This window comes from Fistularia commersonii, chromosome 30, assembly GCF_037954325.1.
Source record: "Fistularia commersonii isolate RoL2024-O1a breed Wild chromosome 30, RoL_Fcom_v1.0, whole genome shotgun sequence".
Lineage (NCBI taxonomy): Eukaryota > Metazoa > Chordata > Actinopteri > Syngnathiformes > Fistulariidae > Fistularia > Fistularia commersonii.
In genome coordinates this window covers 2,156,850-2,171,073 of record NC_141313.1, presented here as the reverse complement: position 1 = coordinate 2,171,073, position 14,224 = coordinate 2,156,850, and the positions used below count along the sequence as shown (strand labels likewise).

At 51.5% G+C, this 14,224-nt stretch overlaps 1 protein-coding gene across 9 annotated transcripts in view; it reads left to right on the top strand.

The window, feature by feature from the left end:
* Positions 1 to 14,224, top strand: part of rbms3 (RNA binding motif, single stranded interacting protein) — a 178,655-nt gene that overhangs the window by 150,356 nt on the left and 14,075 nt on the right. For all 9 annotated transcript variants that reach the window (XM_086178508.1, XM_086178507.1, XM_086178506.1 and 6 more), the window contains 4 exons: positions 2,949 to 3,055; positions 8,191 to 8,234; positions 8,760 to 8,856; positions 11,274 to 11,324. In XM_086178508.1, the coding sequence (XP_086034634.1) occupies positions 2,949 to 3,055; positions 8,191 to 8,234; positions 8,760 to 8,856; positions 11,274 to 11,324 (299 nt within the window). The remainder of the gene's footprint in view (positions 1 to 2,948; positions 3,056 to 8,190; positions 8,235 to 8,759; positions 8,857 to 11,273; positions 11,325 to 14,224) is intronic.

Genomic DNA, 14,224 nt, shown 5'->3' with positions numbered 1-14,224 from the left:
TGAATTTATTTATTTTTATTTTATTTATTTATTCAATCCGAACGGAGGACGGGATGAACAAAGATAGACGGACGCTTCTGATGGATTAGCATGTCAGACGCTCCGCACGTAGCATTATTCTTGTTAAACGCGGCGGAGCTCATCGATCAGACCGGGGCTCCTCGATTCCCGTAATCCATAATATCATCCGGGGCCCGAAACTTCTATCCGTGCACTCCGACCCCCCCCCCCCCTTCCCCCCGCCGCCGCCATGGGAGGGGGGGGGGGGGGCTGAGTGGAGCCGATCGATAGCCATAGCGCACATGTAGCGGATGTAGGGCGAGAAGTGAGGAGTTGTTGACATCCTTCTCTCCTCCTCGCTGTCGGTCGGACTCATCCATTCTGTCTGGACGCGGGGGGGTCGGGGGACATCTCCGTTAGCGTCCGTTAGCAAGAAGAAAAACAACCGTAACGGCCACAAGTGCACCTTCTTACACTTCTTCGTGCAAAAGGTCATGAAGGACGGCTTCTTCACCAGCCGCCGTCGGCCAATCAGATTTGGTCGGACGCCGTTTTCTTCTATTTTTTCTTCTGTGGTCGATGCAGAGCATGCAGAGAAGCGTGTGTGCATTTACTTCCTGCTTTGTTTTAGCACTAATGGGCTAACCGGCTAACGGGCAAACATGCCCCTTGATGAACCGGGGGGCGACGAGTGGCCACGTGCACGGAAGCATTGAAATGTTAGCCAGTGTTAGCATGTGTTAACCTTAGTTTGTGCTTTAGCCTGCGTTAGCATGCGTTAGCCTGCGTTAGCTGAAGCTTCTACAGACAGCCTTATTGTGGCGGCTGTCGACCTCTGACCTCTAAATACACTTCTTGTTTTTGTTTTTTTTTCAATTTGATTCTTTTTGATGATTCCTTAGAAAGTTTCTCCACGTTCTCCTGCCTTGGTTCTCCAAATGTTCTCCCAAGGTTCTCCAAAGGTCCAAAAACAGAGTGAATAAGGGGTTGAACAGTTGGAGATCTCTTTGATTGACAGGTGACCCATCTAGATTAAACCCCGCCTCTGGACCAGTGTCACTTTAGAATCGTGTGTGTGTGTGTGTGTGTGTGTGTGTTTAGTCGTGATGGGTGGAATTTCTAGGCTGCTGATCATCTGATGGAGCCTTCAACAGATTGACGCAGTCGCCATGGGAACATGGGCTGGAGTCACATGGGGAAGGGTTTTGTGTGTGTGTGTGTGTGTGTGTGTGTGTGTGTGTGTGTGTGTGTGTGTGTGTGTGTTGGGGGACTCCAAACTTCCTCTGAAAGCTAATTATCTCCCAAAGTGCCGGAGGAGAGTTTTGGAAGAGGTTTAGTCGTTTTTTTTGGGGGGGGGAGTGTGTGTGTGTGTGTGTGTGTGTGTCCCTTTGCAAAGAGGACACAAACACACACACACACACACACACACACACACACGTGGGGTTTGTTGGTGTGCATCCCCTGACAGCGGCTGTAACTCCAGATTGTTTCCGGGTGTTGTGAGCGGAGGTGAGTCGCGGACAACCACACGCCATCCGCTCGTTAGCCGACGGCCCGTCACCTGTCATGGCCGCCGCCGCCGCCGCCATGTCCTGATGAAAGGTCCCGCCGCGCGCTTGGGGACGGGTCTCGCTGATGTGCCTCGCCTCCGAGCACGCCGTCTCCAGCTGCCGGACGTGTAATGAGAGCGTGATGACAGCGGCGCCCGCCGGCAGGTGCTGAGCGGCGTTGCGTCCTGATTGGACGGCGTGTTGCTGCGCCGCGGCTAACGAGCGCGGCCGTCCACGAGAACGGGCCGTCTTTCAACCCCCCGCCTCCCTGATCAGTCCTCTTTCTTCACCTCGTTCCTCACGCGGCCATCAGAGCCTCGACGGCTTGACGGCATGTCGTTTTCAAGCTGCCGCCACGGAAACGGGCATTGACACGGGGGAAAGGGTTAGCATGTAGCGGCTAGCACAGTTTGTTTTCCTTTTTTGGTTCCTTCCTTCAATGGTTCCTTCCCTCAATATTTCCTTCCCTCAATGGTTCCTTCCTTCAAGGGTTGCTTCCTTCAATGGTTCCTTCCCTCAATATTTCCTTCCTTCAATGGTTCCTTCCTTTCATGGTTCCTTCCTGCAATGCTTCCTTCCTTCAATGGTTCCTTCCTGCAATGCTTCCTTCCTTCAATGGTTCCTTCCTGCAATGCTTCCTTCCTTCAATGGTTCCTTCCTTCAATGGTTCCTTCCTGCAATGCTTCCTTCCTTCAATGGTTCCTTCCTTCAATGGTTCCCTCCCTCCATGCCTCCTTCCTTCAATGCTTCCTTCCTTCAATGGTTCCTTCCTTAGATGCTTCCTTCCTTCAATGGTTCCTTCCTTCAATGGTTCCTTCCCTCCATGCCTCCTTCCTTCAATGCTTCCTTCCTTCAATGGTTCCTTCCTTCGATGCTTCCTTCCTTCAATGGTTCCTTCCTTCAATGGTTCCTTCCCTCCATGCCTCCTTCCTTCAATGCTTCCTTCCTTCAATGCTTCCTTCCTTCAATGCTTCCTTCCTTCAGTGGTTCCTTCCCTCGATGCTTCCTTCCTTCAATGCTTCCTTCCTTCAATGCTTCCTTCCTTCAATGCTTCCTTCCTTCAATGGTTCCTTCCTGCAATGGTTCCTTCCTGCAATGGTTCCTTCCTTCAATGCTTCCTTCCTCCATGGTTCCTTCCTTCAGTGGCGAATGAATGAATGAATGAATGAATGAATGAATGAATGAATGAATGAATGTCCAAGAAAAAGCCGTCCGTCTGAGGTATTTACAAGAGCGATTACCATGATTATTATTTCAACAACAGCCTGCGATGCTTTCTCGCGCTGCCAGCAGGACCATCTGGGACTTGATCTGAGCAGACGAGGCTGGAGACGGTAGAAGAAGAGCAACGCGGCGCCACCAAAACCTCCCCCTAACGCCATTTCTGCCCCCCTGCAGCTCCCACGGAGCCCCTGCTGTGTAAATTCGCCGACGGCGGGCAGAAGAAGCGCCAGAGCCAGAGCAAGTACCCGCAGAACGGCAGACCGTGGCACCGAGACGGCGAGGTGAGTCCTGCGTCCGCCCGATTCTGGGACGAACCATCGTGACCGTCGGGTGGGGGGGGGGAGATAAATCACGACGTCCGCTTATTTACTTATCGAGACACATGCTAAGCGCCTCGCCGGGGGGAACGTTAGCCGCTCTGGTTTTCCACTTTTTAGCGGCTAATGGAGGAAACATCGACAGCAACAAACGCTCGGCTAACGTCTTTTAATACCCAGCGACGCGGACGCGAAGCGACATCTGGTCTCCGCATCCACACCGAGCTGGAAAAAAAAAAAAAAGGAAAATATCAAACGAGACGTCGGACGGCTCGCAGATGTCCGAGAGGCCGCGGCGTAGATAGCATCTGGAGACGCAACCCGTCTCCAGGAAGCTACGCGAGCGTTGCCGCGGCGCAAACTCAGACCTTACGCCCCGACGCCGGCCCTAAATCACGCGGCTGTATCCTCCCGGGAGTGCTCCTCATGGACGGGAGGCTCGGTGGAACGGAGGTTAGGACTTTGTCTGGAGGTGGAGTCGCGTCTGAGCAGCAAACGAGAGAAAAAACCCCATCATCATTTATCAGTATTTACCGAGCACCTCTGCACGCACCCATTAATCACCCTCTGTTTGGGCCGAGGCGAGGACAGCGGTCGACCCCGATACTCCAGACACCTCCACCTCCATCTCCTCCTCCACCTCCACCTCCACCTTCACCTCCTCCTCCACCTTCACCTCCATCTCCATGTCCTCCTTCGCTTTTCAGAAAAAGACAACGGGGTTCACGTCGCTGCAACGTGACGCAGTTGCTAACACTAGCAAGGAGGTGCCTGGTTTGGGCCTCCGTGTTCTCCCTGCGTGGCGTTGCACGTCTCTACATGGAGCCCTGTGATTGGTCGGATTTAGATGATGAATGGATGAAGGAATGAAAACGGGGTTTACGTTCCAGACAACTTGGAGATGACACTTTTCAGAAGAGGCGGATTATGGAGGGGGGATTACGCGGAGGGATGGCCTCGGACCAGCGGCTCGTGAACAGGGGGATTAGAGGCGGCGTGGGATTAGGGGGCGGAGCTAGACCCCATCCAGGGTTGCCACGGTGATTGACGGGACTCGGTGTGAAAGGAGGGGCTCCTCTCGGAACGAGGGCGACCGCAGAGGAGGATTAGCGATCTCTGGATCGCCAACGCTCTGCGAGCGGCGCCGGCTCGGGCCTCAGCGGCGCCGCATCGGGCGACTTGGACCGGCGCTCCGGCGTCGCCGCCGGCAACTCGGGCCGCAGCTCAAGAATGGCGACCGATGTCTGGACGCACGCTGGGCCGTCACCGGCAGGTCGGAGCTGCGGCGGGAAGTTGGCAACGGTGCCGCTGGCTAATGGTTCAAGAAGGGAAACGCATTTGGTTGCTTAGCGACAGCCGCCTCCGTCGTAGCAGCGGTCAGAAACAAACACTGGACAGAAACTTTATAGAATAAAAACAGGAAGTAGCAAACGAAGCATCTCATATTCAGATGTTAGAATGGTGAATATATTTTATCTATATATATATTTTATATCAACATGCACGAATGAAAATGTTCTTACACCAGCTGGATTAGCAAGGAGCTAATTTATGTGTCAGCCACATTAGCAAGAAGCTTATAGATCTTTCACTCACATTAGCAAGGAGCTAATTTATGTGTCAGCCACATTAGCAAGGAGCTAATTTTTACTTCAGCCACATTAGCAAAGAGGTTACAGATGCTTCAGTCACATTAGCAAGGAGCGTATTTATATTTCAGCTACATTAGCAAGTAGCAAATCTGTGTTTCACTCAAAAGAATCTGATTTATGCTTTAGCCACATTAGCAAGAAGCTAATTTTTTTGTTTCAGACACATTGGTAGGAAGCCAATAAGTGTTTCTGACAGATCAGCAAGGAGATGATTGATGTTTCAGCCAGATTAGCTGGGAGCTTCTTTGTGTTTCAGCCAGATTAACAAGGAGCTAATTGATGTTTTGGCCAAATTAGCAAGGAGCTAATTTATATTTCAGCAAGATTAGTAAGGAGCTGATTTATGTTTCAACCAGATTAGCCAAGAGTTAATTTGTGTTTCTGCCAGATTAGCAAGGAGCTAATTGATATTTCAGACACACAACCAAAGGGCTACTTTCTGTTTCCCCCAGATTAGCAAGGTGCTAATTAATATTTCAGCAACATTAACAAGGAGCTATTTTATGTTTCAACCAGTCTGGCAAGGAGTTCACGTGTGTTTCTGTTAGATTAGCAAGGAGCTAATTGATATTACAGCAAGATTAGCACAGGGCTAATTGACGTTTCAGACAAATTAGCATGACGCTAAGGCGACTGTGACAAAGTGATACGCCTCCTCTCCAGCAGGGGCGGCTAAAGGTCACAAAATGTCCAATCTCTGCATCCAATGTGGTTGCACAGCGTTCCTGAGGTTTTGCACGCTAAGGTTTTGCACACACACACACACACACAGTAATATAAGCAGTTCTAGCCAAAGGTGCAGAGATGCTGCATCTTACTCAGGGTGGTCACTGATCCGTCGTGGAGGTCAGGGGGCGTGCGGCCATCGATCGCTAGCGCGCTAATCGGGTCAGACGCCACTCCTCGCTCCTCTCCTCCCCCCCCTCGCCGTCCTCCTTTCCCTCTCTTTCCCGCCGTCTTTTATTTTCTCCGCTGCCGATTTGTCTCCCTGTCACTGTATTTGAAGTCCTCCCAGGTCCCCCAGCAACATATGGAGGGGAGGATGGGGGGGATGGGAGGAGGAGGAGGAGGAGAAGACGTGATTTACTGAGACCGAAGAAAGAGAGGAAGAGGGAGGACGGGAGTTCCAAGGGGCCGCTGCTGCAGGGCGGAGGATTGAGAAATATATGACAGATTTCCTTGTAAACCACCCAAAGTGAGAGTCTGGAAAGTGCCGCCGCCGCTCGCCGTCTCACGCCGGCAAACATATGAGTCACCGCGAGAGAGAATCGCGGCCCGCGCACGTGCCACGTGCACGTCCCTTTCACTTTCCTCGCTTTCCTGCAAAAAAAAAAAAAAAAAACTTTCAAAGTCACACTTCTCAAGCACCTACTCAGGGGAATGAAAACATCCGGCTTTCCACTCTGTGTGAAACCCTGACAGATGCCCGCGTGTGTGTGTGTGTGTGTGTGTGCGAATGTGTGTGTGTGTGTGTGTGTGTGCACGTTGACGCGAAAAAATAAATAAACCAAATTAAAGAGCCAATCTGCGTTCAGAGAGGCGCCTCCTGTGTGATCTGCCACTCAGCGGCAAACAATGAGAATAAACAACGTTTAAAAAAAAAGAAATGAACAGTTCAATTCCTCCAAATCTGTTTCAAACAAACAGTCGCGGCGACGAAATGAAGAATAAAATTAAAACTGGAAAGGAAATGACCTTGTATTTAAGAGAAATTGAAAATGGAGGGGAGGGGGTTACCTTAATGTCTGGAATAGATGGGAAATAAGATTGTTAAGTGAGAAAATGAGTGTGTGTGTGTGTGTGTGTGAGAGAGTGTGTACCTCTTAACAATACGAAATGATCAACTTCTCATTCAATGTATGGAGATGAAGGCGCGTCACCTCTGGGTTTCCAGCCAGTGAAGGCAATCAATCAATCAATCAATCAATCAATTAATCAATGAGATGATCAATGCATCAGTAGAAAGATGGCTGGACGGACGAGCTGGAGAAGAGCGCGCTTATGTGCAGTAAAGAAAAGAGTTCCTCCAAACTCAACTTGAGTTTTTCTCTGGTGTCGCCACGTTCGCGCTATAGCGCCCCCTAGAGGACGGGAGGGGAATAGCAACCCAAAGGAGATGGGTGGGAGAAGAAAGTTCTTCAAATTTCATGTGGAGGGACGAGTGAGAAGAAGGACAAGAGAGGGTCATGTGTGTGTGTGTGTGTGTGTGTGTGTGTGTGTGCGTTTATTCTGATGAAATCTGCCGTCCTCAGCAGCCTCTGGTTAAAAGAAATGGGATTAGCTTTCCTGCTGGAGAGAACCTTCAGGAATGCAGATGAAGGATCACCACACACACACACACACACTTAACGTGCACGGGGACGGTGCTCACTCGTTCACACCCGTGCACTCCTATCGTCCTCTGTGGACAACAACCCCCCCTTCCAAAGGTCATTTCTTCATTTCCTGTCATTCGCAGAATCAGGATGCTACCTGAGGAAAATGGCGGCGCTGCGGTCGCAATCGGCCCAATCCACGGGTTTTATCCCCCGCCATTTATTTACCCTCATTTTCGTGTGTTTCGTGTCATTATTTTCGGAGGGAAAAACACGCTAACGGCTGTAAACGAGTGGTTTATGAACGCCAACACGGGCTGTGAGCGCGGCTAACGGTTAGCCTGTTAGCATGAGTAAAATCAGAAAGGTGACGCTCAACGTTCTAAAAGTCACAGCGAAGGGAAATGACGGGTTCGCCTTCGCAGAGACGAGCAGGAGAGTCCGGGCATTCATTTACACGACCATTCACCCTCTCATTCGTACAGTCATCAGGTGTTCATTTTTTTTATTCGCATTAAAAAAAAGGACGGTTCCCCCCAGGGCTCCATCTTGGGGCCCCTGCTCTTCTTCTTCTTCTTCTGCAATCGGCTGTCATATTCATGTTTATCCGAATGATTTCATCGACCGCTGAAATGTCGTCGCCTCCGCAACCCGCCGCCGCCAAAATCCCACAGGCGCCGCTTGAGGCAAAACATGGGATTGCGTTATCGTCTTAAATAATTTCTCGACGCAGATTAAACCGAGTTCCTTCCACGCCGGAGCCCAGAACAGTCATTATGGAAATCCGCCGGGAGGAAGGGGGGGGGGGGGTTCGTTATTTCTCGTTACTTAAAAGTGACCTGATAACCAGCGTCTTGGAATCCCGGCCGAGGAGGAAGTGTGTGTGTGTGTGAGTGTGTGTGTGGGTGTGTTAGCAGTGCATGACTGATGGAGGCAGAGGAAATGAAGACGAGAGGATTAAGGAAACCCGCGCTCCTGGAAGGGGGAGGGGCTTATCGGGTCAGACCCCCGTCTGTTAGGGATTAGCCGGCTTTAGCCGTGGCTAACCAAGGGATGGAGTTAGCATGTTAGCATGAACCGCACATTTGTATTGTGGGTCAAGGTCATGTGACTCTCTCTATTTCTTTTCCAGACTGGTATGGCGTTAACATATGATCCCGCTGCAATGCAGAACGGGTAAGGACTCCCACATCCCTCACACACACACACACACACACACACACAATCACACACACCGGGCTCATTAATCTACAGGAAACTCCCAGCTCCCTACTTCCTGAACCCGCGACCTCTCGGGTGAGCGTCTCCCTCAGCGGCGAATAACCAGCAGGAATCCCCGAGCTGGAATATGATCGTCAACCTGGACGACCTTTGACCTCTTGACCTTCAATCACCACCCTCTTTCTTCCCGCTGCGTGCAACCTCAACATGTTCACAGCCAAGTGAAACCACCACGGCCCGCCAACACCTCAGGAAACACTATTGAGCTAAACACGCGTGTGTGTGTGTGTGTGTGCACATGTGTGTGTGTGCACGTATGTGTGTGTGGTTACAAGCCAAAACAAACCCCTCAGCAGAAACACTCAAAACATGCCGTTTGCATTCGTTTCCAATGGAACATCACGTGTAGGCTACGTGCTAACGCTAACGGCGCATCATGTGACCCGTGTCCTTCACCTCCTTCGTCCTTCTTTCTTCCAGGTTCTACTCGTCGCCTTACAGCATCGCCACCAACCGCATGATCGCACAGACCTCCATCACGCCCTTCATCGCTGCTTCCCCCGTCTCCACGTATCAGGTGGGTTGGGCGATGCGGCGTCATGTGTGTGTGTGTGTGTGTGTGTGAGGGGACGGGCTGCTAAACCAGCATGAGGTTCTCTCCTCTAATCATCTCCACGCTGCGCTGGAAGACATCTGCTTCGTAGGCGGAGAAACACGACGGGCGTCGAGGAAAGAGAGAAAAAAGTAGAAAGGATTAAAAAAAAATGGCAGCTCAAAGTTATTTGAGCGACGGCGCCGGGCTAATCGACGCTCCGGCGGGGGACGCCAAAATGGCCGACCCATCGGCGAATGACGCTAACATTTAGCCGTGCAGAAACGGACGCTAATGCTAAGGGTATAGGGGGGAGAAGGCGGCGGCGGCGGCGGCGCTGAAGGTTGCCGTGCCCGTCTTTGCGGCGCCATTGATTAAAAACCGCTCCAGTACCTGCAGTGGCGAGAAGGAGGAGGGGGAGGAAGAGGAGGAACAGGAGGAGAAAGTGGGCCAAGGCGCCTCTAATCCGCTCTCGGAAGGCTTCCCAAATTGATTTATCAAAAACAATGGCCGGGCTTTTGAGGAATATTAATCCTCACAGTTTCAATATCGGGCAGCTCCGCCGCCGCTTCCTGTAATATTGCCCTTCAGCGAGCGGCGGCGGGCGGCGGCGGCGGGAAGGTGAGTCCTTCATCATCCGCTCAAGTACAAAGAGACGGAGCGAGGGGGGAAGAGGAGAGGGCACGCCGGGGACTGACGGGTCTCGGCGCTCCGTCTCCTCTCCGGCGGCCTGGCTGCAGAGCGCGAGCTTTAATTGGTTGGGTTCCATGCTAACGTGCTAGCTAACGGAATGGCGCCCCGTCCTGATGGTTTTGAAATGTCCCAAAAGACTGTGAACAACATCCTCCTGCGCGCTACCGGAAGAAAACGTGGCCTCAGGGCTCATTGAAGGACCCCGACTAATTGCTGGATTCGGCCTTTTCCGTGAGATGATATTAAGTACTTGGGGTCAATAGAGAAGTACGGAGAAGGTCAGAGGGAGCTGCATTGCGCTTTTGTAGACCTGGAAATAGCATCTGACAGAGTGCAGAGAGAGGAACTATGGTATTGTATGAAGAAGTCTGGAGTAGCATGTTAGAGACGTATGTTAGACTGGTGCAGGACATGTATGTTCGTTCTGAGACAGTGGTGAGGTGTGCTGTAGATGCAACAGACAAGTTCAGACTAACTGGAAGTGGGGCTTCATCATGGATCAGCTTCTTGTTTGAAATGGTGATGGACAGGCTGGCAGATGAGGTTAGACAGGAATCCCCATGGACCATGATGTTTGCAGATGACATTGTGATCTGTAGTGGGAGCAGAGAACAAGGTGAGAGGTGGAGGTATGCTCTGGAAAGGAAGGAAATGAAGGTTAGTCGCAGCAAGACAGAATATATGTGTGTGAACGAGAGGAACTCGGGTGGAGCGGTGAGGCTACAGGGAGTGGAGATCAAGAAGCTGGATGATTTCAGGTACTTGGGGTCAACAGTCCAGAGCAATGGAGAGTGTGGAAGAGAGGTGAAGAGACGGGTCCAAGCAGGTTGGAATGGGTGGAGAAAAGTGTCAGGGGTACCAAGAGATAGAAGACTTTCAGCCAGAATAAAAGGAAAGGTGTACAAGACAGTGGTGAGACCAGCGATGATGTTTGGACTAGAAACTGTTCCAATGACCAAAAGACAGCAGGCAGAACTAGAGGTTGCAGAGATGAAGATGTTGAGGTTCTCTTTGGGAGTGACCAGGATGGAGAGGATCAGGAATGAGTCCATGAGAGAAGGAGAGAAGGTCAGAGATGGTTGGGTCATGGACAGAGGAGGGAGATTGAAGATATTGGTCGACAGATGCTGGAATTGGAGGTCTAGATGAAGACCTAAGAGAAGATTTATAGACGTCGTGAGAGAGGATATGAAGGTAGTTGGTGTGAGAGAGGAAGATCCAGAGAAAAGGTTCGGATGGAGAAGGTTGATCCGCTGTTGTGACCCCTGAAGGGAAAAGCCCAAAGGAGAAGAATTTGATAATAATAATATATTGTATATAAGGTGCCGAACTTGACGATAAGGACGCTGCACAGACATGCACACAAAATACAGCTTGAAAAGAAACAGTACAAATAAAACCATTAAAAAAAAATGAAAATTGAGCTAAAAATACAAATAAAAATTCAATAAATAAATAATGTCACACGCTGGAGGCGGGATGTGTAGTCTTTGTCGTGACTCGGTTGTTTAATCCATTTTTCCGGAATCGGCGCCGGGGTCCGGCGGCGAGGAAGGTCAGCCACGGCCGAAACCTCGCGCTCAATTGCGTCGAAATTACTTGAAATACTAGAAAAAGCGTATTTCTTCACGTCGGATCTGGATAATACCGTGAAAAATGTGTATTTTTACTGCATTTTCACACTTTGTGCCCCCCTTTTCCTTCCTCAGGTCCAGAGTACGTCATGGATGCCTCATCAACAATATGTTATGCAACCGACAGTAAGTACTCTACCAGTCACGCCCAGTGTGTGTGTGTGTGTGTGTGTGGCTCACCCTGGAAAATCATTTAAGACACGCTTCCTCCTCCTCGGGCCGAATGTTAAATAAATACGAGCGCACGCGTCCGTTCCCGGCGAGCGTGGAGAAAAGGTGCGAACATCAAGTCGCGGTGCGTTCGCTTCCCCATCAGTCGGGCGGGAAACGGCGGCGCTCGCGGTGAAATCTGATTTTTCTTACCCCGTCTTCGGCGGCGATGGCGGTGACAACGGCGGATTTAGCGAGCGGTTGAGCGGGTGAGCCTCTGAAGAGCCCGCGGGTTTCACAAGTGCTCTCATTTAGTTTTAAATCATTCTGCCGGGGGCTCTGAAATTAGCTCGGGGCTTTGAGCCCCTCCGACGCCTGAAGCTAATTCTGTGTACTTTGTTCTCGGCTGGCTGGGAAACGGTCACGGGAGCGCCGTTTCTCATCAAGACGGAAATAGCGAGTACACACGAATTGTAGTACTACTTTGAGTACTAGTATAATGTCCGAGAGCGCTGTACCTGCAGCAGATGGGAGTTGGCGTAAATGCTAATCTGCCACGCGGACAGACAGTTAGAATCCTGCTTTGCTATCAACAAGCTCTACCCGCGTGCTAATGAGCAAATAAATATTAATGCAGGGGGTTAGCGTCCCTCGGCGCCGCGCTGAAGCTAGTATTTATTTTCTTCCCCGTCTGCGCGGAATTGTGTCGTTTAAGTGCTAGCGTGGGGCTACACCGCTAGCGCTGCTGCTAAGTGCTAATGTTAGCCCAAGGGAGCTAGTCTCACATCCCGGCGTGCTTCAGCTGGACCCCGCCCCCTACCTGCTGTTTACACACCTTCTTCTACCAGGCTCCGCCCCTTTTCTGGGACGTGCATGCCATCCTCAGCCTGGCCCCGCCCCCTTACTGACGTTTACACGCCAGTCTCAGCCTGGCCCCGCCCCCTCCCTGCAGTTTATACACCTTCTTCGGTCTGACCCCGCCCCTTTCCTACAATTCGCATGCCTTCCTCAGACAGGCCCCGCCCCTTTTCTGCCTGTTATACACCATCTTTAGCCTGACCCCGCCCCTCTCGTTTGTTTCGCATGCCATCCTCAGCCTAGCTCCGCCCCCTTTTTGACATTTACACGCCAGCCTCAGCCTGGCTCCGCCCCCTTCCTGCACTTGACACATCTTCGACATGGCCCCGCCCCTTTTCTGCTATACGCACACCTTCTTCTATCTGGCTCCGCCCCCTTCCTACCATTCCTACCCCATCCTCACCCTGGCCCCGCCCCCTTTCCGTTTCCATCCTCTGCCCCCCCCCGTACCTTTAAGTGAACATTCCGCTACTCAGCCACATTGGCAAGTAACGCCATAGACTGTGTGTGTGTGTGTGTGTGTGTGTGTGTGTGTGTGTGTGTGTGTTGATTCGATAATGGGATGCCATCGCCATCTCTGGCCCCCGCTCAGGCTGCCCGGTCGCCACACAGTTGCGGGTTCTCTCTGGTGGCGAGGAGGAATCACGCCTGACGCTGTTAGCGTAGCACATGTTCAGCCATATGCCCCGTCCACGCCGCCGTCCCCGTCCAGCCCGCCGCCAGCCGTCCGTCTTCCCGCCTTCTGTCCCGAGACCCCTGCGAGTATTTGGCGGCGGCCGCTGACCACATTGCAGCATTGTGTCGCTCTCATTAGTCGTCGGCGGCGGCGGCAGCCATATCTGTCCCGGCGGCCCCGTTCTCCTCGTGTTCCAGCGCTTCCCCTTTACGGCGTGCATCCGCGAATAGCCGAGCGTGCTAGCGCGTTTAACTGCAATTCGCCATGTTAGCGGGCGCCGATTAGCAGATAAACTCGCTAAGGGCAAAGGTCAAGGCAAGTGAGGGTCTATGTCGTCTTCAATCAAGTCGCGTGAACTTTGCATTCGTCGTTTTGCTGCGTCTTCCTCTGACTCCCCGGCTAATGCTTTCTGAAGTTTCCACGGCGACCAGAAGCTCCGCCTCCAAACTCCAAACGTGAATCATCAAAATTGAAACATTTAAAAACGTGACCGTCACCTCCAACCAGTGGCTTTAAAACTTGTCAAAACGCTGTTTCGTCACACGAAAGGCAGCAGCAGTCATGTTATTAAACAGTTATTACACCGTTATTACAACGTTATTACACTGTTATTACACAGCATGTAAGTCAGCCACCGGCGTTTTACTTAAATTTTTTTTTTTGCAAATATTACTCGTAGGAATATGGCGGCCCATTGAGGTCATCGATCACACGCCAACTCCACACGGCAGGCAGCTCTGCCCCCCCCCCTCCACTTTGAACTGTATGTGCTTGAAATGTGCTATTAGCTGGAGCACCCCCGACACACACACACACACACGGAGGGGGAATTATTGAATTCCTCTCCACGCTAGCCGGGCCTCCAGGAACCAACCATAACTATCTGTCCTCGCTCCGCGGGCGGGCGGGGGGGCATTTTCTCACGGATTTGACCGGCGAGTTAGAATTTGAGACGCCGCTTTTCCTCCTCCTCCCACTGCTGTGGATGCAGGTGACTGGGAAAGAAAAGATTTGGCATGGTGTGTGTGTGTGTGTGTGTGTGTGTGACTGTGTGTGTGTGTGTTGTACATGAAGCGAAACAATAATCCATAAAAGGAAGCGAGGAGAACGAGAGGTAATAAATGAAGAGGGATAGATCCCCGGCAGAGTGCTTCATCAGCGGCCTTATCGCCTCACACACACACACACACACACACGCGCGCGGATTTGCGAGAAATCTGGCACACACACACACACTGGCACGACAAATCCGTCCAGATATCATGATCGTCGCGAGAAGGAGACGCCAGCGGATTCTCTTTGGTAATAACCTCATTACCCCGAGCGGTGTTTTTGATGAGAT